The 26,339-nt window shown below is 43.0% G+C and overlaps 2 protein-coding genes across 9 annotated transcripts in view; one reads left to right on the forward strand and one right to left on the reverse strand.

The window, feature by feature from the left end:
- Positions 1-11,918, reverse strand: part of KDM3A (lysine demethylase 3A) — a 38,287-nt gene extending 26,369 nt beyond the window's left edge. The window contains exons 1-8 of one of the 4 annotated variants that reach the window (XM_054065481.1): positions 11,817-11,918; positions 10,363-10,556; positions 7,029-7,184; positions 4,199-4,309; positions 2,534-2,636; positions 1,570-1,694; positions 1,018-1,090; positions 845-933 (exon numbers count right to left, since the gene is read on the reverse strand). In XM_054065481.1, the coding sequence (XP_053921456.1) occupies positions 845-933; positions 1,018-1,090; positions 1,570-1,694; positions 2,534-2,636; positions 4,199-4,309; positions 7,029-7,184; positions 10,363-10,533 (828 nt within the window). In that variant the 5' untranslated portion in view covers positions 10,534-10,556; positions 11,817-11,918. Of the gene's footprint in view, positions 1-844; positions 934-1,017; positions 1,091-1,569; positions 1,695-2,533; positions 2,637-4,198; positions 4,310-7,028; positions 7,185-10,362; positions 10,557-10,696; positions 10,916-11,183; positions 11,207-11,399; positions 11,518-11,816 lie in introns of those variants that run through there. The other 3 variants (XM_054065480.1, XM_054065482.1, XM_054065479.1) reach the window with 3 other exon arrangements.
- The window catches only part of REEP1 (receptor accessory protein 1), a 92,515-nt gene continuing 77,828 nt past the window's right edge, over positions 11,653-26,339 (forward strand). For 3 of the 5 annotated variants that reach the window (XM_054065488.1, XM_054065489.1, XM_054065490.1), the window contains exons 1-2: positions 11,653-11,935; positions 15,834-16,101. The gene's annotated coding sequence lies outside the window, so the exon portion shown is untranslated. Of the gene's footprint in view, positions 11,941-15,833; positions 16,102-26,339 lie in introns of all 5 variants that reach the window. The other 2 variants (XM_054065491.1, XM_054065492.1) reach the window with 2 other exon arrangements.

A 26,339-nucleotide genomic window follows, 5' to 3' on the forward strand; every position in this document is an offset into this window, starting at 1 on the left:
CCTGTGTTCAGTTCCGAAGCACAATGAAGCGCTGGAGTCCACAGAAGGGACACGCTAGTGAAGGGGCTGGAGAACAAGTCTTAAAAGGAGCAGCTGAGGGAACTCAGGTTTTTAGCATGGAGAACAGGAGGCTGAGGGGAGACCTTATTGCCTCTACAAATACCCGAAAGGAGGGTGTAGCGAGGTGGGTGTTGGTTTCCTCTCATACATAGAATGAGAGAAAATGGCCTCAGGTCATGTCAGGGGAGGTTTGGATTGGGTATTAAGAAAAACTACTTCACTGAAAGCGTAATCAGGCACTGGAACAGGCTGACCAGGGAAGTGGTTGAGTCACCATCTCTGGAGGTATTTAAAAAAGACACATGGATGTGATGGTTAGAGACATGGTTTAGTGGTGGACTTTGCAATGTTAGGTTTACAGTTGGACTTGATGATCTTAAAGATCCTTTCCAACCTCAGTGATTCTGTGAATCCTCAAAGCATGCAAGTGCAGCTGAAGGTTTTGAGGTTATGTACAAAATAATTAAAGAAAGAATGCAAAAAGCAAGTTATAAACTTGAGAACTGCTTTGTGTTTTCTCGCACCACAGAGCACATGACCAGGCAGGCTGACTCCTAAGCAGGAGGAGGGGGCAAAAAACACAGTTATAAATAACAACCTTCAAGGCTCAGTAACTTTCTCTCACAAGTCATTTTACCCATGCCTAGACAAGTCTCCAAGAACTCAACACACCCTCCCAGTGATTATTTTATTATTCCACTTTCTTATCTAATCCTTATTCAAACTGTTCTGAGAAGTGACATAACCATTATACAACAGTCATATATAACATGGTAGACATTACCTCAGGGGAAGATTTTATGTGTTTAGCATCAACACTTCCACTACTCTCAGATGACTTCCTTTTCACACCCCCAATTCTCTTGGTTTTATCTGGAAGAGAAGGTGATCAAGATTAGTGTTTTTATCACAAACAGACTGCTTAGTGTTTGAAGGACAAACAACAATAGGTCTTACCACACTTTCCATCGTTGTCATATATGATTTCAACGTGAATTAACTCTGGATCAAGAGTTTTTAGAGCTGGAATCTTCGAACAAAAACACAGAAGCAGCCATTTAGAGAGGTGAAAGTTAGTGTTTAAATGTATTTATCTTAGATGCTGTGGTACAGAATAAGCTTACATAATTAACTTGTAGGTTCTCTGAATACTGAGCTGAATTTAACAACGCATTGTCATGCAGTGTCTCTGCATGAAAACACATGAAAACACAAACTGGTGCTTCAGCATACAAAGCAAAGAAACCAGGATCTTGTCTGCCTGACTCTTAAAATAAAAATTTCAGTCCCCTCATTTTGCATAGAAGGCCATTGGTTATTTAATCATTCTACCAGCAGTATACAGAAACACTTTGGGGTAGCAGATTATTTTACACTATATTGATCCCCCTTTTTTTCAGTTTATTACAATAAGGATAGAATTAAAAATGGTGTTGGTGGGAAGGTAAATACAACTTCTCACCCATCCTTCCCTCATCTGTTTGTAAACCCATGGAAAGCCATTCTTACCTCCTGACAGTTGATTTCCAGAGTTCTTGTTGCTGGATTTCCGTTGACAACAACTGCTGTGAACCACTGAGTAGATGGATCCAGGCTATAAATCCTAATTCTTGAACCAATGATATTTTTTCCACCTTAAATTCAAAAACGCAAGAAGAAAAGAGTGTGAAGATCATCACAGTTACCAACAAATTCACCAACAGTCCTTCATGCAAGATGCAAGTAAGCAAAACAAACTAAGAACCTTGAGAGAACTTCCACACAGCTAAAGGTGGGAGAAAAAAAAAAGGCGTAACACTATGTTCCAGCTACCTTGTTCCTGGAACAGTTCAATTAAGTTTTCTGGGGGTTAAAGACATGCAGCAGAGGCCAGACTGACCTCCAGATCTCAGACAGTGACGCAGATCAGTGGACATGAAAATGAAGATTCAATGATTAGATGTGAATTTCTCCTCTCTCTATAGTATTGGAAATCACAACTTTAAGTTGCAACATTTACTTTTCCATAAATGTAATATATTTCTTGCATAAGCAAGCATATGACTGCAAATGTGTACATGTGAACCCAGTAATTTGAAGCTGACATATGCCAAAATAACAATTTTGACTTGATCAAAAAAGAAGAAAACTACAAAAAAACTCAGGAAGTTTTTGTTAAGTAAGCAGCAGCCTGAAAAAAAACCATCAGGCTACTTGAACAATAAACAAGTCCAATTAATTTCAGTGAGAATTGCTACAAATTTTATATCTCTTTCACAAGTGCCAGGCAACCTATACATACCTAAATTACATACTCACAAAAAAACCTTTGAAACTTAAACCTCCATAATCCTTCACATTTTGCATTTGCTGCTTTGAAATAAATGGAATCAGTATTTGAACTGATTACTGTAATGTACACTATCACTTAAAAAGATTCCCCTGTTTACATCAGTATTTATTGCCAGTTTTCTGCTACTGAGTATGCTTGCACCTTGTACCAAGCGTGTTTCATCGAGGTGTTTCTTAACGAGAGCCTGAATTTCTTCATTAATATTTTGATCATCCTTAAGAGGAAGCCTGGAACTGCTCATATCCTATTTCAGAAAAAAAATTAATACAAGTTAAAATTAAGGATAATGCCTTTCATTAACAAAATCAAGACAGCAAAACAAAAACAAGACAGCAGCAATTTATACAAGTCCAACAAGTTCCTCACTACTCTATGTTCCTTCAATCCCTAGAATATTCTAATTATTGAAGCAGACATCATTTCCTTACCACTGATCTGGATTGACCATGTGCAAGCCAGACTGAAGAGAACTCTTCAGGTCCACTTCAATAGTGTTCCGAAACCAATCTGGCTTTGTTTTACTAAGTGCTAATGAACTAAGTTGAATTGAACCATCCATTTCTTAATTTAGGATTTGAAGTTGTCAGAAGCAACAACTTACAAGCAGTCCTGAGCAAATGTAAATGCAAATGGGATAATGCCAGGATCCAGTCCACCTCAAGACACTATTATAAAATGTTCATATGAATTAAAAGGTAGCTACATCTAAATCATTCATAATTATTCAGCACCATGTATTTATATTTTGGGTTTAGGATTTTTTCCTCTATTGTAATCTAAAACAAGCTGCTTGACAACATTTAGAATCAATTCTGAAACAGAAAGTTTGAGCAAGTTTTTAACCAATGTCTCAGAGTGCTAAGAAAAAAAGGATTTTGGGGGGTTTATTTTGTCCCAAGCATGTTCTGATATTTGTAAAAAGCAGAAGGCTGAAGAGCTTGTAGTCAAGAAACTCTTATTTGAAACACTGGAAAAGCAGTATTCTCCGCTGTAGTTTTGAGATAAGGTTTCTTCACAAAGAAATTTATTCCCTGTTGATAAGCCAACAGAGGCATAACAACTATCTACAACTCAAACCTAGCTTCAAGTGATTCTTCTGTTATTTGCATATTTGCTGGCTGTTAATAAGTCCAAGTAGAACACTAATAATAGCATTACTAGCAGTCTCAACATGGGACACCTATTACTAGTTTTATTCAGACTGTTTACAGGTCTTGAGAGTAGTTTCCTGTAAAGGTTAAATCTTTTGTCATCGACATATGCTGTTCTTCAAAATGCCCGTCAGGTACACAGGGCAATTGTTTCAACCTGTCTCTATCTAATTTTCACTAACAAACTTTCCTCCTGGTGCTTAGTTGAATTATAGTCCTTTTATTATCTGATTTACAGCCTGCCCAACTCCTCATTTGTTTAGGATTGGAAGTGATGCATTTCTATTACATAGCAAGATTTCTTCCAGACATCCCTGCAACTCCTTTCAGAGTAGTGACTGTTCCATTCACAAGGCCACAGAGAAACTACTCCAGATTATCCCTACCAACATAAAGCAACTCGAGCTGAACACCTGTCCTAGCACACTCCCTCAATCCAGCTCTCTTAAGAGACAATCTCCTGAATCGGCTTCAAAAGGTTTTTAATCAACAGACACGTTACATTCAGAAATGCTATTTATGACTTACAGCAATAAGCACCTACTCCAAGTTTTTACCCAGCTAAGGTTTGCACTTAGAATATATTAACTTGACATATCTTAAATACCAAGATAAAATATTTCTCTTCCACCTTTGTAATGCCATACAAGGTTACCTGAATGGGTGTCAAAAGGTCTTCAGGAAGAAAAACACATTTCTCTTCACCGAGATAACGTACTGAAACCAATGATCCCAAACCAGCTTTGTCCACTAAGGATTTATATACCTAGAAAAGCAACGAACATTTTCTGAGAAACAGAGTAATAACAGCTCATTGTTCCTCATCTGCATTTAAAAAATAAGTTTAGTTTTGCATCTATTCCTCTGTGAGGATACCACAACTACATGCAACTCCTGAAAAAAAGCAAGCTTCTAATGAAACTTCTAATACATGCCTAATAAATGAAACTAATTTCACATATAGTCCAGTAACTCCTTTATTAAAATGAGTTGGGAATTCAGTTCAGGTGACTGTCATAAGCAAACAGTAATCAGTCATAGAATCATAGAATGGTTTCAGTTGGAAAAGACCTTTATGATCATCGAGTTCAACCATTGATCCAGACCTGCTAAGTCCACCACTAAAACCACATCCCCAAGTATGACACGTACTCGACTTTTAAACACCTCAAGGGATGGTGACAACCATCTCCCTGGACAGTCTGTTCCAGTGCTTGACAATCCTTTCAGTAAAGAAATTCCTCCCAATATGCAACCTAAATAACCCATGGCACATCTTCAGGCCAGCTCCCCTTGTCCTGTGGCTAGCTACCACGGAGAAGAGACAAACCGCCACCTTGCTACAACTTTCCAGGCAGTTCTGGACAGCCATAAAGTCTCCCCTCAGTCTCCCTTTCTCCAGACTGAGCAAACCCAGCTCCCTCAGCTGCTCCTCATAAGGCTTGTGCTCTAAACCCTTCACCAGCTTCGTTGTCCTTCCCTGGACACGCTCCAGCACCTCAATGTTTTTCTTGTGGTAAGGGTCCCAAAACTGAACACAGTATTTGACGTGAAGCCTCACCAGTGCCAAGTACTGGGGAAGGACAATTTCCCTAGTCCCACTGGCCACACTATACTTGATTTATCTGAACACGAAGAATACTCACAATTAGAACTCTTAATAAGAGTAAATGTTAATGAAAATCCCTCCTCATGGTAGGTTGAGGAAATAACTAGTAAATCAATGAAGGCATGCTGCATGGCTTACATTAAAGCTTTAAAAGCTCATGCAACACTGATAAACTAAAGCCTCGGTTTCAGTGTCTATGATAACTTGGATGACCTGACAGTTGTTTTATCACTGAAGCAGAATGATGAAGTTGTTTTCAGGTATAGCACAGGCTTTAATAACAGAGAAGAAACAAACACTTCTTTTAAAAGCTTCTGAACTCTTCCTATAATGTTCAAGGTTAAATGATGACTAGTGCTACAGTAACAGCTCTGAGTGTGTAGGTATCAGGAGCCTGGAACATCAGAAGTAGCAAAAATAACTCCTTCCTACGTAAAGGGTACATTTGTGCCCCACTTAAAAAAAACAAACAAAACCACAAAACCCATTCTGACAGAGTATGTGTTTAGGTTACCAAAGATCTGATCTTCCTCTTTGTAGCTTTCACTTCAATTAGTGGCAAAGGGGCAGCATCAGCATATAAGGAATAGGGATCTCTCCAGGGCATTAGAAAAGTCCAGCAATGCTATTACATTTGTCAGAAACATATTCCCCCCTATACTTGAATCAATAAGTCATATCAAAATGTAAGTAATTAATCCACATATCCCTTTTGACTCCTTCTTTCCTGCCCGTGGGTGGGAAGGTGAGGAAAGGTTCCAGTATTGCACTTTGACCCTGCATTGTTCCTCTGCTAGATGATCTTTTAAACACAAACACTGCATGAACTGACACTTCAAATACACCATGAAGGAAGCTTTATGCATAACAAAGACAAGTATCCAGTAAGAGCTGTTCAGATACTTGGAAAAGGACAAAGCTAAGTTTAAATAAGCATGTTTTCAGAACATCTTGTCAGCAAAACCTCCTAGTAGAAATGTTGATATTAATGAATGGGTCAGGAAATAAAATTAGGGATTCATCTTCCCACACCCTCTCTCACCCTATTTGGTTTAACTTTGAATAAGTATCTGTTTAGATTAGCTTCGCTTAATAAAAAGCTCAGCTAAAAGGCAGCAGCATGAACTACACTGCGTACTTTACACCTAGAGAAGCTCCGAGTACTAAACATGGACTACAAGGTCAGCATAATTAGGGTTCAGCAAGTCTGTATCTTCATTTATTTCTCCACTACTTTTATAAGAAACAGTATCCAAAGCAGTCAAGTAAAACTACACTGGCTGCACACATGAGGAAAGTTTCCCTGGCTAATTTGCCTAGCTAGCCATGCGTGGCAGTTAGAGGAAGCTCAGTTTTCTTGCTTGTGCAGCATAGCTCTGGTTTTCATATGCACAAAATCCAGATCTCACAAATTATCTGTGGCAGGCAGGCAGCCATCACAGAAGAGTCATTCAAATTATTTTTGTCTCAGATCAAGAATCACTGAAGGATTAACAGCAGTTGAGGCAGAGTAGAATAAGAATTTAAGATAAAAACGCAGACTATCCTCAGAAACCTATTATTTACCCTTTCTGTCTCTATTCTTAACTGCAGTTTTGTGAAGACGTGAGACTAGGGGGAGAAGGAATTAACTTTGTACAGAACAGTGGGTTGGGAGAGAAGCAAAGTCATTAAAATACATTCCTGTATCTCCAGGCACAACATACCAACTTCGAATGTTTACAAACTCTGCCTAGCTCTTGCTGTGCGAAGAGTTTTAGTCTCCCTTCAGATCACAGGAGAGAAGCTGTACCTGAGAAATTCACACTAGTAATAACACTGTCCTAAGAAGACAGAATTGCAGAACCAAAATGAGTTAGGCCAAGTGTATACTTGCCATTGCAGGCCACTGTACAGGAGATGCAGCTGTCTCTGGATATTTTCTTTCAGCCAGTACTAGCTTTTGCTCCACCAGAAATGCTTTCATTTCGTGGCTGTAGACTTCTATCCATCTTCTTTTTTCCCATGGCTCATCATCAAATTCGACACAAATCTACAGAAAGGAAACCAAGTAAGAGCGACTAGCTATAATTCAGACATATACAACATGGAAAACACCAATTTCCTCAAAGCAAAAACATTACAAGTACTTATAACATAACCGTGATTATCACCTCTCACACAACCAAGCAATCACTTAAGCACCCCAGGCTGACCTAGTATTTTTTAAGTGACAGCCAATGTTAACTCCTGTGTCATCATTACTGATGCATAAAACATTAATATTTCTATTTAACTGTACAGCCTTCTCATCTCAAAAAGTCCTCTGCTGGTCAAGAGCAGTTAAATGTGATAACTGCCACGAGAGTTTGCAATCAGTGAAAAACACAGTAAAAAAAAAATCCCAAAACATTTAAAGGACAGCACACAGTACTGGCACGTGCATTTTCCATAAACCCTGAAGTCTCTGAATAAACAAACTCTTTTTCCGGAAATATTTTAAGAATAAGAGTCCCAAAGAATAACTTAATAATTAATTTATTGAAAGCAGGAATTAATTTATTGAAAGCATAAATGAGTGGAAGCCAGTAAAGGTGAGCAAATAATATAATGTGAACAAGGCCATTCGCTGCCTGCTTTTCACTGGTATTTATCTATACAAATCTCTGAAGCATCTACACAAACGTTTCAAGAGTTGCCACTTCATGGCAAAAACACGGCTCAATCAATTTCTTTGGGACGTATTACCCTTCTTTCATAAGCAACCCAGAGGGATCAGCAAAGGATTGGGAAAGACCATAAGTACAACTCTGCCTGAATACAGGAACTGGAATGTCTTGGTAGAGAACACCACTCAGAAAAATCACTCATCCTTCCCACAGAATATAACCTTCCAATCTAAATACATTTAACTAATTTACCCTAATAGCAGAGAAACCTCAGTTGAGTGAATCTTGGAAATGCTCCCTTGTGTTTAGCTTCCCACTAAGGCAAAAGACAAGTAAAAGCATGCACAAAAAACAGCATTACGACAAACAGGAGTTGTAAGACTAATGGGTGCAGAAATAAATGTAGTCATTTTGAAGTTCTCAGAGACAATGAAAGAGATAAGCAAAACCACAGGTACCAGAACCTGAATGGCTTGTTTTGTCTGTAGGATCAACACTGCACAAATGGGAAAATACAGCTGAGAGAATACTTTCAGGAGTGGCTGGCGGTCCTTCTATTCTGTAGCTTTCTCATGACACTTAGAAAAAGATTAAATATTTCTACTCCTTTAGAGACCCTTTAATTCCCCAATCCATTACTATTCCAGGTCTAACTATGCACTACTCTTCCACAGAACTATGAAAGACAAAAGGAAATGCTGTGCGTTTTGGTACAAAAGGTCTTTATGCCTTGACTGTCTACTTTTCAAGTTCTTTAACTCTTTCACTGGAGAACACATGAAGTCAATCGCTTCTGTCAGAACCTTAACCAGCTAGCAGTAAAACCCCCAAGAGCAGCTCCTCCTTCTCCTCTTAAGTGTCAGAGAAGATCCTTAAAGAGCTTTCTGTAACAACACCACCACCCTGTGCTCCTCACTCCAAATATGGCACGGGCACAGCCCCACTGACCAAAGATGGAGAAAGCCCCACCCCCGACGCAGAACCACAACAAGAAGCTCGGCCTCTAACAACTTGGGAGACTTCAAAACAAAGTTTAGAGTTAGAAACACGTACTATTTCTTCTTGATAGACAAGAGGAGACGCTTCTTCAGTTAACCAGAAGTCAAAAAGTTCTTCCAGTTAAAAAAACAAAAAAAAAAAAGCAAGGTAATTTTAATTGAAAGATGGTGTTCTTGCTGTTGTAGAACAGCCTGCCACCAAAGTCCCCTGAAGAAACAAGTAAGGACAACACAACAAGACGCGGTTACTATAATGGAGTTTTGTCCTCAGCGAATACTTTGTATGCTACAGCAATTGCAGACATGGTTGAACAGCATCACTGACTACAGTGGCCAAGTAAGAGCTTCACAGTCAAACTGCAAAAGTCACTTGACTATCACCCAAACCAAATAGTTAACAAATTCAGTGCTTAAAAATCCCCTTGGTAACCATTAAGAAGTGGTCACCACACAAGAAGAGTCCGGGAAACCTCCGTCATCATATATGAATTTGGTGTATCTTTTAGAATGGTGTAAGTACTTATTTCATTAGGTGCTACTTCAAAGAGCAAGAAAAAAAAGCAAGCAATCAACGTAGGATTGTTTTGGTTTCACCTCTGGGAAAAAAATAATTCACAACTGACAAGGTCTTAAATTACATTTAGGAACTACGCAGAAATAAAACCTAGGTACAAAGGGCACAATAAAAACAAAGTTTTCAAAATACTGGTGGAAAAAAAGCACTTTTATAATTAGTTTGAGGCAATTTCTGACATTAGTACAAGCACACAGGGGGCTTTAGCCAGAGCTGCATGTGTTTTCAAGCACGTTAAGCACACAAGTTGGCCAAGAAGACCTCTCTTCCCTACATCATCGTGTTTATGTATACATTTGCATGTATACATACCTTGTGATACCTTGTGTCCCTCTTAAAGCAAGCTCTTTGGAATCACTGGCATGGTGTGAGTGACAGAATGACTCAGGAAAAGGATGCAAACAATATTTTACTAAAAAAGATGCCATGCCCTGAAACACTGGATACAAACAATCAACAACCTGTACATGTTTTCAAGCAAGCTAAGCACACAAGTTGGCCAAGAAGACCTCTCCCCCCAACACCAGCATGTATGTATACATTTCACAGACTCATAGAACTGCTAGTTTGGAAAAGACCTTTCGGACCACCGAATCCAACCATACCTGTCCACTACTAAATCACATCCCTAAGCACTTCCTCTACTCATCTTTTAAAGACCTCCAGAGATGGTGACTCTACCACCTCCCTGGGGAGCCTCTGCCAGTGCCTGAGAAGTCTTTTGATGAAGAAATTTTTCCTAATATCGAACCTGAACCTGCCCTGTCGCAACTTGAGGCCATTCCCTCCTGTCCTATCACTTGTTACTTTGGAGAAGAGACCACCACCTCGTTACACCCTCCTTTCAGGGAGTTGTAGACAGCAATAAGGTCTCCCCTCATCCTTCTCTTCTCCAGGCTCTCTCTATACACACACCGGCGTGCACGCACGTACAACTTCCCCGGGCAGGCACTCTTGTTTTAGAAGGTCTCTTTGAAAGTTCCAAGTTACCTTCAGGTCTTGTTTGGATATATCCGTGTGCGAAACAGCCCGGACCTTGCCCGACTTCCAGGGCCATTCCAAGACGCGACTGGTGTCCCACGGCCCATCCTCTTCCTCCGACAGGCAGAGGAACTTCTTCCCCACCAGCAGCGACCAGCTCCCCTCCAACCTCAGCACCATTTTAACTCACATCGGGAAGCAAACTGGAGGGAAGGAGAGGAAAAGAGCGATGAGCACAAAGTCAGCTGCCAGGCACAGGGAGGGGCGGAGGCAGGGTGCCTTCCTTCCCCCTCTCCCTTTTCTTTCCCACCCCCTCTCCTTTTTCAAGCTCACAGACACTCACAGGAGGCTGCTCTGACGCTGTCAGACCCCCTCAGTCACCCACTGGAAGCGGCTCAGATCCCCTTAAACACCCACAGACACCTTCAAACACCCACAGATCCCCTCAAACACCCACGGACCCCTACAGGAGACTGCGCAGACACTCTTAACCACCACCAGACACACTCAAACACGCACGGAAGGCTGCTCTAGACACCCCAGACTCCCTCAAACAAACATAGAAAAACTCAAACACCCCCAGGAAGCTCCTCAGACACCCCAGACGCCCTCAAACACCCCCAGGAGGCTGCTCAGAACCCCCAGTCCCTCTCAAACAAACACAGACCAACTCAAACACCCCCAGGAAGCCGCCCAGAACCCCCAGCCCCCCCTCAAACACACCCAGGAGGCTGCTCAAACGCCTCAGCTCCCCTCAAACACCCCCAGGAGGCCGCTTAGACGCCCTCAGACCCTCCACCTGAGGCTGCTCTGCCCACAACCTCGCCTACCACTGCCTCAGCGCGGGTATTGGCTGCCGGGCAGCTCCCAGCGCTTCCCACCCCGGGAACGCCACCCTTCCCGCCCCCCCCAGCCCCTTTGTTCCCTCCCAGGAGCTGAGGAGGAGATTTGGGGGGGGGGGGAAGGCAGGGAAGCAAGCGATCTCTCCAAGCTCCTCCCGCCTCACCCCCTTCCTCCTGCCCGCCCAGCCTTGCCCCTGCCCTCACCTGCTTCCCCCCACCCGGGCAGCGGGCTCGGCCAACACCGCTTTTTTCCTTCCCTTTTCCTTTTCCTTCCCTCCCTCCCTCTCTCTCTCTCTCTTTCCTCCCTTTCCCCCGCGCGCGCGCACGCCCCCCTCTCGCCCCTCCCCGCCTCGCGCCGTCCCGCTCTCCCATTGGCTGAAGCGCGCCGAGTGGGCGGGGCTAGCGCCGAGCCTCCCGCTGCGATTGGCCCGGAGGGGGCGGTCCCCGCCAAGCTTGGCCCCGCCCCGAAACCGTTGCTCAGCAGATGGCGGAGTGAGAAAAAAAACACCAAAGAGTATCCTTCCGCAAAGCCGCCTGAAAAGGAGTCCACCAGCCCGGCCATGCTCACGGAGAGACCAAACATGGAGCTACATGGAAAAGCAAGCGTGGTCTAGGCCGTACCGTGCGTCGAAGGATTATGTTTCAGCCTCGGACGGGCTAAGCTTGAAGCGATAAGGGCCCCGTTGGTGTCAGCGGAGGGATCTGAGCCAGGCGGCAGTGGCGTGACGCGACGGTTATACGTGCGGTTCGCGGCGTAGTCGGATATAGCACAGGGGGAGGGGGCACCTGCGGCGCCGGGCACCTGCGGGGGCGCTGCGGCCGGCGCTGTGCGCATGCGCGGGCGGCGCGCGACACCTGCGAGGAGGCGGGGCGGGAGAGGAGGGAGAAGGGGCCGCCATCTTGTGTGGCTAAATGGGAGGATGGGTGGAGGATGGAGCTGAGGGCTCCTGGTGGCAGGAGGTGCCGCAAAGAGGGGGTTAACACGCGCTAGAGGTTCCTTGGGAGGATGGCAGGCTTTGTGCGAGCCCTGGTTGTAATTAGAAGCATAGAAATGTAGAAACACAGTATCACAGAAGGGTTTGGGTTGGAAGGTTGGTTGGGTCATCCAAGATGACCCAGTTCCAGCCCCCCTGCCAAGGGCAGGGACACCTCCCCCTGGATCAGGTTGCTCAAAGCCTCATCCGGCCTGGCCCTGAATGCCTCCAGGGATGGGGCAGCCACAACTTCTCTGGGCAACCTGTGCCAGGGCCTCACCACCCCCCAGGAAAGCATTTCTTCCTAATGTGTAATCTAAATCTCCCCTCTTTCAGCTTAAAACCATTATCCATGGTCCCATCTCTGCAGTCCTGATAAAGAGCCCCTCCTCAGGCTGAGGCCTGAACAGGCCCAACTCTTTCAGCCTGTCCTTGTATGAGAGATACTCCTGCCCTCTGGTCATCTTCGTGGCCTCCTCTGGACCAGCTCTAACAGATCCATGTCCTTCCATGTAGAAACACAGAATCACAGAATGGTTTGATTTGGAAGGAACCTCAAAGATCATCTGGTTCCACCCCCACCACCATGGGCAGGGAAACCTCCCACTAGACTTGACCCCCCCAAGACCTCATCGAACCTAGCCTTGAGCGCCTCCAGGGATGGGGTCTCATGAGAGCAGAGTAGAGGGGCAGAATCCCTTCCCTCACCTTGCTGGTCACACTTTTGGTGCAGCACAGGATACGGTTGGCTTTCTGAGCTGCAAGCGCACATTGCTGGCTTGTGTTGAGCTTCTCATCCACTGGCACTCCCACGTCCTTCTCTTCAGGGTTGTTTTCAATCCATTCTCCACCCAGCCTGTATTTGTGCTTGGGATTGCCCTGACTCTGGTGCAGGACCTTGCTCTTGGCCTTGCTGGACTTCATAAGGTTGCACAGGTTCACCTTTCAAACCTGTCAAGGTCCTTCTGGATGTCATCCCTTCTCTCCAGCATGTCAACTGTGCCAATAAGTTTGGTGTTATCAACAAATTTGCTGAGAGTGCACTCATTCCCTCATTGTCCATGTCTGCAACACTGGTCCCAATACCAACCCCTGAAGAACGCCACTTATCACTGGTTTCCACTTGGACATTGAGTTGCTGACAACAACTATTCAGGTGCGCCCATCCAGCCAACTCCTTATCCACTGAGTGGTCCACCAGTCAAATCCATATCTCTTCAATTTATAGACCAGAATATCATGCGGAACAGTGAAATGCTTTGCACAAGTCCAGGTAGTTGAGTTGCTTGTGTAGTTCTATTTGTAAGCACATGTCTTTCACCACCTCAGATCCCTCATTCCTTTCATGCAAGACCTGCATGCTCTTATGAAAAGGTAGCCAAGATGGTAGGAGAACCAAGTAGTTAAACTGAGAATATGGTGACAAGCTGGTTGATCATATTCTGCAGTGACCTAGCAAGACGTGCATACTCATATTTTACTGCAAGACTTTCCTACCAGAGGAAGGTGGGAGGAGGAAGACCAGAAATGAAGAACGTACCCAAGGCCAAGAAGCTGTTGAGTCATCCAGTTTACTGGAAACTGGTGGTGTTCAGCTCATGCTTTCTCTGGGGTTCCCATCACAAGAGATGTCTGAGGTCCAAAAATTCAGCAGCAGTGAGGACTCGTCTGCAAGTGGGAGATTCCTGCTGTTTTCCAGTCTCATCCTACCTTTTCTTAAAGAAGCCAGTCCCATGTCAGTGTTAAATGCATTTTTAAAGCTTTTCCCACCAGTTTACTTCAGGAGTTTCCACTGACCACTTGTCTACTTTCAAACAGCCACATTCACATATGAAATCAAAAGGCACAGAGAATTCCTCATGCACCACGATGAGGGAGTTACTGTCCTTCACGCCATGGAAATCAGGCAGCCCAAATTCCTGGGTAACTTGAAGGCCTCTTCAGTGACTGGTAACAACAACATGAACCTAATAATTAATACGTAGCATTTGCAGCAGGGAAAACAAACAAACAAAAGTGAGTAATAGAAAACAAGTCTCATATATCAGCCAATGCATGTAGCCTGAGTAAATGCTTATTAGCAGGCACTGAAAGGTAAAACAGGTTTGCTTCTCAGATTTAAATAATATTTATATAGACCAGACCTATATAGAATTTCTGGTAAGATATTGTATAAAGCAAGCTTTAACCTAGTAGCAAGTGAGAGGATAAGAGGAAATGGCCTCAAGTTGCACTGAGGAGGTTTAGATTGACCATCAGTAAAAATGTCTTTCCTGAAAGAGTGGTGAATTATTGGAAGAGGCTGCCCTGGGAAGTTCTGGAGTCACCATCCGTGGAAGCATTCAAAAAACATGGAGATGTGGCACTTCAGGACTTGGTCTAGTGAGTGTGTTGGTGTTGTTTTGATGGTTGAACATGATGATCTTAGAGGTCTTTTCCAACCTTAACAATTCTGCGATTCTGTATTTGAAACTACCAAATTAGTCGCTCTATTGTAGCTCTTATGCTCTTGCAACTGCAGCTGTACGACGTGCACATCATACAATAGAGGGGTTGTATTCCTTCCTTACTTAAAGCCCTTAGTTTTTCTGCATACACAACACTTTGCCTCAAAGAGTGGCTGATTAATACCTACAGGGAGAGCGATGTTAGGCAATACAGAAGCAATATTAGCTGACACAATGTATCAAACTGTTGGTCACACTCCAGTTGCTTAATGGTATTTTTTTTTCCATTAACACCAGAATAAGGGAAAGCACTAAGGAGATTTTTGAAAAACAGTTGTGTGGCTTTTGTGAATGAGTGGCTCCCACATACAAAGAGTAACATGAAGATTGATCAAAGGTGGTTTAAAATGTAGTGGTTTAAGTAGGGTCTGGCCTAGAGGGCCAAGGGTAAGAGAGAAAGCAGAGATTTTTCGCTGTGAGGGTGGTGAGGCACTGGCACAGGTTTCCAGGGAAGTCATGGATGCCCCATCCCTGGAGGTGTTCAAGGCCAGGCTGGATGAGGCTTTGAGCAACCTGATCCAGTGGGAGGTGTTTCTGCCCATGGCAGGGGTTGGGACTGGATGGGCTTTGAGGTTCCTTCCAACCCAAACCATTCTATGATTCTTCAAAAGTGAAACAAATGAGCAGAGACCAGAAGAGAAGGTGGTGAAGCAGAGTACAAGTGGTCAGGAGCCTGGACAAAAATCTAGCATTCAGGCTATAGACAAGCTTTCAGTCCTGAAAGAGTAGAATTATTCAAAACCCATGGGCTAGAACTTGAAGCCAGATAACTTAAGATTTTTTATATTTTTAAGCAGAGAAGATAATTTCACTATTTGCTTCACTTCCCTGGGATTCTTCATTCCTTGAAGAAGTTAGATCAGGACTAAGCATTCTTGTTAAGCTACCTGGTTTCCTAAGAAGTTATAGATTTGGGGTAACCAGTGTGGTCTTAGGTCAAAAAGTCAAAGATACAAAATTTTAAATAGTGGCATAAACATCTCTGAATTTGTAGCATAGGTTCACAATTTCCCAGAATTTTAACCATACAATAAAGAAAAATAAAATACTATCGGTTTCCTTACCTGATTATTTTATCACTACTCACAACAGTCTCTGCAAAAAGTAAAGTTTCCTAGATAAATGTAGTGTATTTATGCCTGCCCTCGCTCACACAGGGTTTCAATGGAAATATCAAGATGTTCAGCAATGATTTTCAGCTGGCACTATGAGAATGGCACAGATGCAACCGTCTCACTCAGGATTATGTCCATGTCTCAAGAACAGAACACCATTCGAAGTACTTGCAAAACAAACCGGTGATTTTAATATGCAGAACTGATTAAACTACAAAGCAGCAGATTTCAGCCTGTTCTTCTGCCTGCAAGGAGTCTGGAACACATTTTTTTACAGCTGGCTCTGCCTACTGGGTTGAACTTCTAATAGGTAAGCCTTTAGCAGCTGTTTGAGAAAGCGGGAATCTCTGCAAACAGCTGCTCTTTAAACAGTAACTTCAGAACACACTTGAATAAATTCTTCCTTTCAGCCACCATTAAGTAACTACTTTTCTCTTGTACGTGGTATCACATGAAGAGAAGTTTGAGTTTAATGATACGGGCACTGAAACTCAATAGCCAATTTTGTAACTATTAACACCTAAAAAATTTCCATATTCAAGCAGTTTATCTGCTTATCTGTGATAGAATCTGGACGTGCTATTCAAATGTTTGTGCTTGAGAACTGATCTCCCATTATCTATAAGTGATATCGCTAGTCACAGACAGGTTGCAAGAAAGGCACATTTTATTCAGAGGAGGGCCAGTAGCTGTCATTACCTGTCATGGCACTGTTTTCTTCGAAAGATGTTTGTTGTGGTAAGTGGGGGCACATTGTTTTTCAGGGTTCTCCTGCATTTCCAAGATAATCCTACAAGTTGATGTGCAGTTACAACAAATAATGGTCGATGCAAGGTCTTGAGGATGCTATTTTTTAAATTCTCTGTTGTGGCAACATTTAAAGGTCTTTGTTCTCAATCAAAACCCCATTGGAGGCTGTACAAGCACAGAAAAAGAATATACAGTGTTTTATTTTCTAATGATTAATGATGAAAGTGTAAGGAAATGTAATTAAAGCTGAAAATGATTATGGTCAGACTACAAAAATACCAGCTGTACTAACTAGAAACAGGGTGTTGGAGATACCCAGAATTTCATTTCTCCACTATTTTTTGAAGCTTTGTTATTCACTAGCACCCAAATTGATGTAATTTAGTTGCTCCTTAAGTAGCTAAAGTAGATCTGTTACTGCTCCCATTCAATCTGGCTCCCGTTTTAGCATGAAAAGATAAAAGCCTATGTAGGCTCTACCCGCGGGTGCAGTCATATTAGCTGAGCACACCTCACATGGATCAGCTTTGCAAGACTAGCAGGACTGGTTCTCTTTTTTTTTTTTTCCATGCCTATCTCTTTATCATATGTTAAAATAAAAGAATCCATGTCCTACATCAGTTAATATTGTCTCCTTGACTAAAGCTAGAAGAAGCGCATTATTTTGACACAAGGTACATTATAATGCTATGCAGTTAAGTTTACTTGCTGAAGGAAAAATTCCACAGGAAATGCTTAACTTATTATTTTCCACCACCATCCAGACCCATTTGCTTTCCTTTTGCCAGCTAGGAGTTAGTAGGACTTAGATTTGCTATCACAGCTGTAGAAACAGGAAACTATGAGGGGACTTCTAGGATAATGAGTCAAGATCAACTATTAAATTTTAATTGACTATTAATTTAATATTTAATTATTTTATTATTTAATGGGATGTTAAGTATTGTCTGGGGATTGGGACTGGATATTACATTTTTCAGATTAATTTTAAAGTTGAACAGGTGTTTATAGGTAGAATGATACAGTAACCTTTAAAAAATAACCATGAACAAACATTAGACACAAAGTGTGGTTAGTAATTACATGCTTATTTTGTTTTTCCTTGGCTGCTCCAGATGAAGGCGTCCTGTTTTGCAAGGAAAAAGCCCTTTCGCTACTGGAATTAATTATTCAAAGGCTTCAGGGCATCATTCTTTAATAAAAGAGTGCAAATCAATACTATCTTGATATATGTGTCTGAGTCAAGTTTCAGAGACCACCAGCGCAGCAGGAATGTCTTGGTGGTAGAATCATTGAATCCCTAGGTTGGAAAAGACCTTGGGGATCATCAAGTCCAACCATACCTGTCCACTACTAAATCATATCCCTAAGCACTTCCTCTATACCTGTCCTTTAAATACCTGCAGGGATGGTGACACAACCAGCTCTCTGGGCAGCCTGTTCCAGTGCTTGATGATCAGTGAAGTGATGCAGTGAAGAAGTTTATCCTAATGTCCAATCTGAACCTCCTCTGGTGCAACTTGAGGCTATTCCCTCTCATTGTGTAACTTGGGAGAAGAGACTGACACCCACCTCTCTACAACCTCCTTTCAGGCAGTTGTAGACAGTGATAAGGTCTTACCCTCCTTTTCTCCAGGCTAAACAACCCCAGCTCTCTCAGCTGCTCCTCATAACCCTTGTTCTCCAGCCCCTTCACCAGCTCCATTGCTCTTCTCTGGACATGCTCCAGCCCCTCAATATTCTTGTAGTGAGGGGCCCAAACCACCCCTCCCAGGTCCTTCTCTGCCAGGCAGCTTTCCAGCCGCTGTTCCTGTAGCATTGCACAGGGTTATTGTGTCCCAAGTGCAGGACTCAGCACTTGGCCTTGTTAAACCTCATCCCGTTAGCCTCTGTGCATCAGTCCAGCCCGTCCAGATCCCTCTGCAGAGCTTTCCTGTCCTCAAGCAGATCAACACTTTCACTCAGCTTAGTGCCATCCATTAACTTTCTAAGGGTACATTCAATCCACTCACTCAAGATCATTGATAAAGATACTGAACAGAACTGGACCCAGCACTGAAACCTGGGGGACACCACTTGTGACTGGTCTCCATCTGGATTTAACTCCATTTACCACCACTCTTTGGTCCCTGCTATAAAGCCAGTTTTTTACCCAGCAGGGGGTGAGCCTGTCCAAACCACTGGCAGTCAGTTTCTCAAGTAGAATACTGTGAGAAAAAGTGTCAAAGGCTTTGCTGAAGTCAAAGTACACTACGTCCACAGCCTTTCCCTCATCCATTAGGTGGGTCACCTTCTCGTAAAAGACGACCAGGTTAGTTTGTCAGGACCTGCTTTTCGTAAACCTATGCTGAGTGGGCTTGATCACCCGGTTATCTTGCATGTGCTATGTGATAGCACTCAAGATGACCTATTCCAGTCTTCCCTTCACCAAGGTCAGACTGACAGGTCTGTAGTTTCCCAGGTCCTCCCTCCAGCCCTTGTAAATGTGTGTAACATCAGCCAGACTCCCGTCAAGTGGAACTTCCCCAGTCAGCCAGAACTGCTGGTAGATGATGGATAGGGGTTTGGCAAGCACATCCACCAGCTCCCTTAATACCCTTGGGTGGATCCCATCCAGCCCCATAGACTTGTGAATGTCTGATTGGCTGAACAGGTCTTTAACCATTTCCTCATGGATCAGGAGAGCTTTGTTCTGCTCTCCCTCCATGTCTTCTGGCTCACAAGGCTGAGTACCCAATATTACTCCCCATGTACAGAAAGAGCCACTGAAAGTTAGGGAAAGCTGCCTGGTGAACGTCAAGTAACATTATTTAATGAACTGAGGAAAAATGTTAATTAGCTTTACTTCCAGAAGGCTCACAACAACCTGAAAGCACCTCATGTTATTCGTATTCTGCTCCTTAATAATGCCCAGGCTCTTTCATCATTGAAAGAACATAACCTGGACTTGGCAAAGACCAGCTGGCCTTCACATCGTTCCCTGCCAGTGAGTTCCTTGATGTTTATTACAAGTGCTTCCTGCTGTCTCTTTTAGTTTTAAACAAATCTGCCTTGTAATTGAGCTTCTTCCCTTGGGATAAAACTGACACCTTTCTCTTGTGGATCTCACAAATTTTGCCAACTCATGCTCCTGGACACATGTAGGCGTCAGGTCAGTGAATCCTAGACAAGGTGACAGAGGTTTTTCTAACACTGAACTAGCCTGCAATATACTTTTCTCGGATCACTTGGACATAATTCACAGTGCTGTATTTGATTTTTCACAGCCACATGTGTGTTCTCTTGAAAGAGTTTGGGACACTCAACCTGGGTAATTTAATGTAGTTTTTGACAAAGCGGTGAACATGGGGAGAAGTAGTGGTTGTTGTGAGTTATGAGTATGTGCAATTTGGGCAAGAACTGTTGCTCTTAAATGTCTATTCACTTAAAAAGAGGGTCAGCCTTTTAACTTGGGTGTGAAGAAAGCACCCCAGAGTGATCTTGAGGGTAGTTTGTATTTGAGTCCTACTCGATACCCTGCAAATCCTTCCACTCCCTTTAGGAAACACTGGTTTTCTTGACTCAGTTCTGTTGTCCTGCCACTTAGCAACTCTCCCTTGAACTGGGACAAAGGATATTTAACAGGGAATGTTGTATGTTTTACCTGGTAGTGTAGCAACTCTGACTGCAGTAGGAAAATACAGTATCTTGTCTTGTCAAGGATGAACTTGAGAAATACATCCTTTTTTTGGGACAAGGGAAGGGAATTCGACACGTGCTGATGGGATGTTAACAAAACTTAGGTAATGCGACTAGTGTCAGTGTCACTGGAGCTAAAGAAAAAAAAAAGAGAGTATGAAAGGTGGAGATCCCAGATATTGGTGAATCTAGAACTAGGAATTATTAAAAATTGTATCTAGGTAACTGTGACCTAGTTGGGAAAGCACAGAAGTGGGAGCCGGATCTGGAAACTAACATTAAGTGTGTCATTAGGCAAGTAATTTAATTCACTTCATTTCTCTGTAAGATGAGGATAACAGTAATCATTCCTATGAATTGCTTTGTGTTGTGCACCTGAAAGATGAGGAGTGTTATAGCTACTAATTAAACATTATTTTAATCTTCAAATTTGCTTTTCCTTTTAAACTTTAAGAAGTGTTTATGTTTCCTATTGCCAGGGAGGAAAAAAACATGATTGTGAAGCAGCTGCTAAGAATTTTTCCCAGAATATATTTAATATAAATTGGGATTGAGTCATCTGTTTCAGATAAAGGGACAGTGCAAGAAATAATACGCGAGAGTAGAGATTTTTAGTAAAATATATTCAAAGCAAAAGCAGAGCAGCTGACACACCCTTGCTTTCAAACTGTCTCCTAATTCCCCTTATCCTCTCAGCCCAGAAATGGAAAGGGGCATTGTGATTTCTCTGCAGCTTAAGTAGAGAGAGCAAATGCAACCGTATTGCTTGAAAATATAAGTGCAGCTGTAAGGTACGTATTGTTCCTGATGCTCTTTCAGTCTCAGCTCCCCTGCCATGTGCTGAGGCCTCTTCCCCAGCATTGCCAGGCGGCCTGGCTGAGGGAGGCACCGGACACTTGCAAGGCCACTGGCACAGCAACTGGATTCCAACGGAAGCCTGCAGTGCAGCTGGGCATCGATAGTCACACTGATACTGGTGGTGTGTTTCGCTGTATTTATCACTGTAAAGCACTTCCTACTCTAAAGCTCCACAAGTCAATGTGTCAGTGAAACAGTCTTTTCCCTAACCTCTCTTCACAGATGCCAAAGACTAATGGCTGTTCTCCAAACCCTAGGCTTTGGCAGTGGAGGTTTGTGCCTAAAACTGAAACATTAGTTTTAAAGCGTGTTCCCGACTCCAGTGAAACCAGAAATTTCACCACTGTTTTTTTAAGAGATCATATGTCAGCCTTGTCTTCTCATAAGAGGAAGATTGCAGTCTGTCTTGTCTCTGAGCTGTCTTAAAAAGCTTAAGAAGGCAAAATGGAACTTTTCTTGCTTCCCAGTATCTAATGCCCTAAATAGCACAATTACCTAACTGCAGTTGTCCAAAAAATGGAAATGACATTTTCCAGTTTCCTTTGCAAAGGAACTTGTGCTGCAGCATAGGTTTCTAGTGCTGCCTCTTACTCTTATTTACTGGGCAGAAATCACCACAGAACAAAATTTACAGCTGCAGCTTTCTAATGAGTATATAAGAGACACATCCAAGTTACTCCAGCCCGTCTTTGTTGTTCAACAAACTTGGACACTTAAGCAAAGAGGAGTAACTTAAAACTTGTATGTCTGCCTTGGGATGGCTGGAGATGGATTTGTTTCAAAGCAAGTTGGAAAATAATTGACAAAGCTGAAGAGGATTTTGTAAATATAGTGTTGGAAAAAAAATTCAGCAGACTACTGGAGGACTCTGAATTTTAGAAGACATGACTGTATGCCAAGTGTTAGTTTTCCTGACTCACACAGAGATGATTAACATTATACCTCTGTTTGCAGCAGAAGTAGGATGTGGCTCACATGTAGGTCACAAACTGCCGATACAAAACATGTGCATTTAATAGACTTAATCCACCGACAGGCATCTTGTTGTCTAGGCTTACTCTGCAGGGAATGAAGAGAACCATCTCCAGGAGGAGATTCATACTAAAATAGGTGTCTAGGATAAGTGGGACAAATCATCCCTCAGAGATGTCTGATCTTCCTCATTTGCTGTAGAATTCCCTGATTACTGACCAATATTCCACCCTTTCTTTTAGAGCAAATGCTGAACTAGATACAAACGTAAGGTGGGATGAGCTGTGCTGCTCTTTGGTTTATGCATTGGTATCCAAATTACTTAGGCATTGAATTATTTTTTTTTTCTTTATCAAAACCTACTGCAAGGGAATGTTAGTATAAGAAACTAAGGAGCTAATAAGGAGTACAGTGCATGTGTGGAGTTCACAGCTTTCCAATGGCACAAATGACCTTATGAACATGAGAAGAAGAATGTCTACAGGCAGGAATCACAGGAATTGTTTGTGGCCATAAAGGGTCTTTTAAAGAGGGGAAAAAAATAAAGCTTTGTTCTTCAAGTTCATTATTTTATTGAAGTGCTATTTTTTGTAAATGAGGAATGCAAAATAATAATTTATGAACACAGGCTATAAAATACTCCAACTAAGTTTAAAGTGGTTCAGAATGTTTTCATGTAACTGTTCTGTAGCGTGGTATGTTAGATGTGCTGCAGCGTGAAGGAAAGCATGATCCCTTTTCTAGGTTTACCATCATAACCTGTATGTTTGCTCCCCTCATATATTTTGTATAGACTCATTCAAAGCTAGCAAAAAGTGAGTGATGGAAATGGAGGCTTGAGTATCAATAGAAATGTTGCTTTCTAAGCAGACTGTTTAGTGTAAGAAACCAGGATGCACTATAATTGTTAGGGCTGTATGAGGAGGTTTCATCAACCGATGGCTGAAGAAATGCTGTGTTAGAGCATGTGCCTAGGGACATGGCTACTGCTTCATGTGGAACTGGTGTTATTACTTGACCTCTTTGCACTTGCATTTTCCTCTCTGGGATGAACAAATATTTACCCACCTTTAAAAAGTACCTTCTGTTCTTCAGAGAAGAGCTAAATAAATACAGCACAGTATTACCATCAACAGCAGGTAATCCTGTTAATCTAACATGTTCTCTATGGGTATGTGGAGTATGTTCCATACCACTTGATCACTGTAGTTAGATTAACAAAGGATATTACAGGGATTAACTCTTAAGTAATGGCCACAGCTGCCCACCATGTATATTTACTATAGCCCCAAACCAGGGTTTGAAATCCTCTTGCCTGTAGTGAATAGAAGGAATGCACTTGCCTTCTGCAGAACTAGTTTTCCATTCAAAAGAACGATGCCTTTGCCTAGTTGTTACCAGGAGGAGGTGAGGTTCTTAACGCGACCTGTTGCACAGTGCTCTGGTAGCTGCTGGGCTTCTGCACAGCTTCAGTGCTAAGACAGCCTCAGGTCTCTGCCCACCACATCAGTTCTGCAGAGCTGTAAGGCTGAAACGGTCTCATGTTCTAATATGCTGTAGCAGCCGCGGCTCACAAAGTCAAGTCTAGACTACTTTATAAAATATTAGCTGGAGACAGGCCCTCCCCCGTGTAATGCAACTTCAGAGCTGCTTTGAGGTAGAGGTTGGACCAGGTGTCCTCCACAGGCTGTTTGCAACCTAAATGATTCAGTTATTCTACAAAGTCAGGTGCGGCTTCACAGAATCACAGAATCACAAGGTTGGAAAGGACCCATTGGATCATCGAGTCCAACCATTCCTAACACTCCCTAAACCATGTCCCTCAGCACTTCATCTACCCGTTCCTTAAACACCTCCAGGGAAGGCGACTCGACCACCTCCCTGGGCAGCCTGTTCCAGTACCCAATGACTCTTACTGTGAAGAATTTTTTTCTGATATCCAACCTGAACCTCCCCTGATGGAGCTTCAGGCCATTCCCTCTTCTCCTGTCCCCTGTCACTTGGGAGAAGAGCCCAGCTCCCTCCTCTCCACAACCTCCTTTCAGGTAGTTGTAGAGAGTAATAAGGTCTCCCCTCAGCCTCCTCTTCTCCAGGCTAAACAACCCCAGCTCTCTCAGCCGCTCCTCGTAAGACTTGTTCTCCAGCCCCCTCACCAGCTTTGTTGCTCTTCTCTGGACACGCTCCAGAGCCTCAACAACCTTCTTGTGGTGAGGGGTCCAGAACTGAACACAGTATTCGAGGTGCGGTCTCACCAGTGCCGAGTACAGAGGGAGAATAACCTCCCTGGACCTGCTAGTGACCCCATTTCTGATACAAGCCAAGATGCCATTGGCTTTCTTGGCCACCTGGGCACACTGCTTCAGCAGCAGGGAGCTCAGCACGCATTGAAATTCACCCCCTGGACACTGAGGATGCACTTGTGTGGCTCTGTGTCACTGCAGCAACACCATTACCAGTGCCCTGACTGGTTTCAGGGTAGTTCTGGGCAGACTCTGTGACTCGCTGGCACACTTCTTGTGAGATATTAGAAACCGCTTCACAAGCCTGCTGTTGGCAGTGCTGTTCACTGGCTTTATTTTGTCCATTTCATTTCAGTGGTACTTGGAGAATCTCAGCTGTAACTGACCCCAGGAGTATTTCAGCAAAGGGTGGCTGAAATGGGGTCTGAGGGAGAAGAGACTACAGGGAACACTCCATCACCTGCATACATTGCCGTTGAGAGTCTCTTCTTAGGGCATGGAGGGAAACAAAGGGAGAACATGTGCTTGCAGATGTTTCTCTTAGCTCAAGAGGATGGAACTTGCAGTTTTCTAGCTAGAGACCAATATGGAAAATGGAGATCAAGTAGAAAGACTCCTTTTTTTTGCTTTTTTTTCCCCAGCAGTTCATAGAATCATAGAACCACAGAATCATAGAATAGTTAAGGTTGGAAGGAACCTTAAAGATCATCTTGTTCCAACCCCCCTGCTATGGGCAAAGATACCTTCCACTGGATCAGGCTGCCCAAGGCCCCATCCAACCTGGCCTTGAACACCTCCAGGTTGGCTGTTGTGTTTTTTCCTCTTGATTACTCTTATAGAGTAATATAGAGTTTGTTGTATTGAAGTACAGACTTCTGGAAGTCTGAATTTCCATTTTCAGCTGTAGTCCTTTGAAATCTGGTGCTAAGCAGTCGGATCAGATCACTATTTGTGGCAAAAACCTATTGCCACTTTTCTCAGTCAGACATGCATCATTCAGATGCGTGGTAGAATATTACAAATTCCCAGTGCCAAATGTTGCAAGTGCTCTATGTGCTATTCCCACACCACTCACTCTGACCTTCATAAGTTCTAAGCAGATACCAGCCAAGAAACCGTTATCTGGTCTCATTAATAGTGGTATTAAAGTGAGGTATTGTAACTCTTCTAAAGGGAGCAGTGCTTAAAGAGACGGGGTCCTCTGTCCATAGCTTATGGAAGTAACTTGAAAACTCTTGTCACAGTGGAGGTATTTTCTCTTTGTCTTCTCTTTTCTGATGCCCCTAAGCTGTTTGTGTGAATCCTGTTTTTATTCCATTTCACTTTTGGAGCTCAGCCTTTTTGTCCTCAAGAAGACAATTAATTCTTGTTCCTGCTGCCATGCACTGGGAGTGAGAAGCAGGATGATATTGCAAGTTTTTCTTATATCCTGACTGCAGAGAACAGATTTAGTTACACAACACGTCCACATAAAGAGACATATTTTCCCTGATATCTTTTTTACATTTTCCAAAATTAAATAGAACTGGAACTAGCTTAGTGTGGCAGACTTTCATGTTCACGACTCTACATGGTGTGAGAGTCAGTGTCTTTAATGTGCCCTGTGCTTTGACACTCAGCATTTCTCTTTGCATTTATAACTGAGGAGAAAGCAGTTATAAAGCAGTGGGTGGTTTACACGCCTTGAGAGGAACAGAACAGGGCACACATGGGAGAGGCTGGTGTATTGTGGTGTATGGGAGGAGGAGGAAAGCCCAAGTAGAAGTATGGGAAAATCCCTGGAGAAATGAGTGCGCTCACAGGGAGGTTGCTGCTCACCTGCAAGTACCTCTGAGCGGCTCCTCTGGGAAGGCATCTTTGCCAGGTGGGCCAGCACAGCCAGTTTCTTTCTGCCTCCCCTGGGGCCCTGCGCGAAATTGAAACCTGTAGTTGCCACATCCTGGTTTGTGCTGGAATTTAAATTGATTCTGAAGGTCAGTAGCAGCTTTTTATTAAAACTTACTATGAAGTAGCATTTATACAGTTATTAAAGTATGGCTTTACAAAGCTA

This window comes from Cuculus canorus, chromosome 4 (genome assembly GCF_017976375.1).
Source record: "Cuculus canorus isolate bCucCan1 chromosome 4, bCucCan1.pri, whole genome shotgun sequence".
Taxonomy (NCBI): domain Eukaryota; kingdom Metazoa; phylum Chordata; class Aves; order Cuculiformes; family Cuculidae; genus Cuculus; species Cuculus canorus.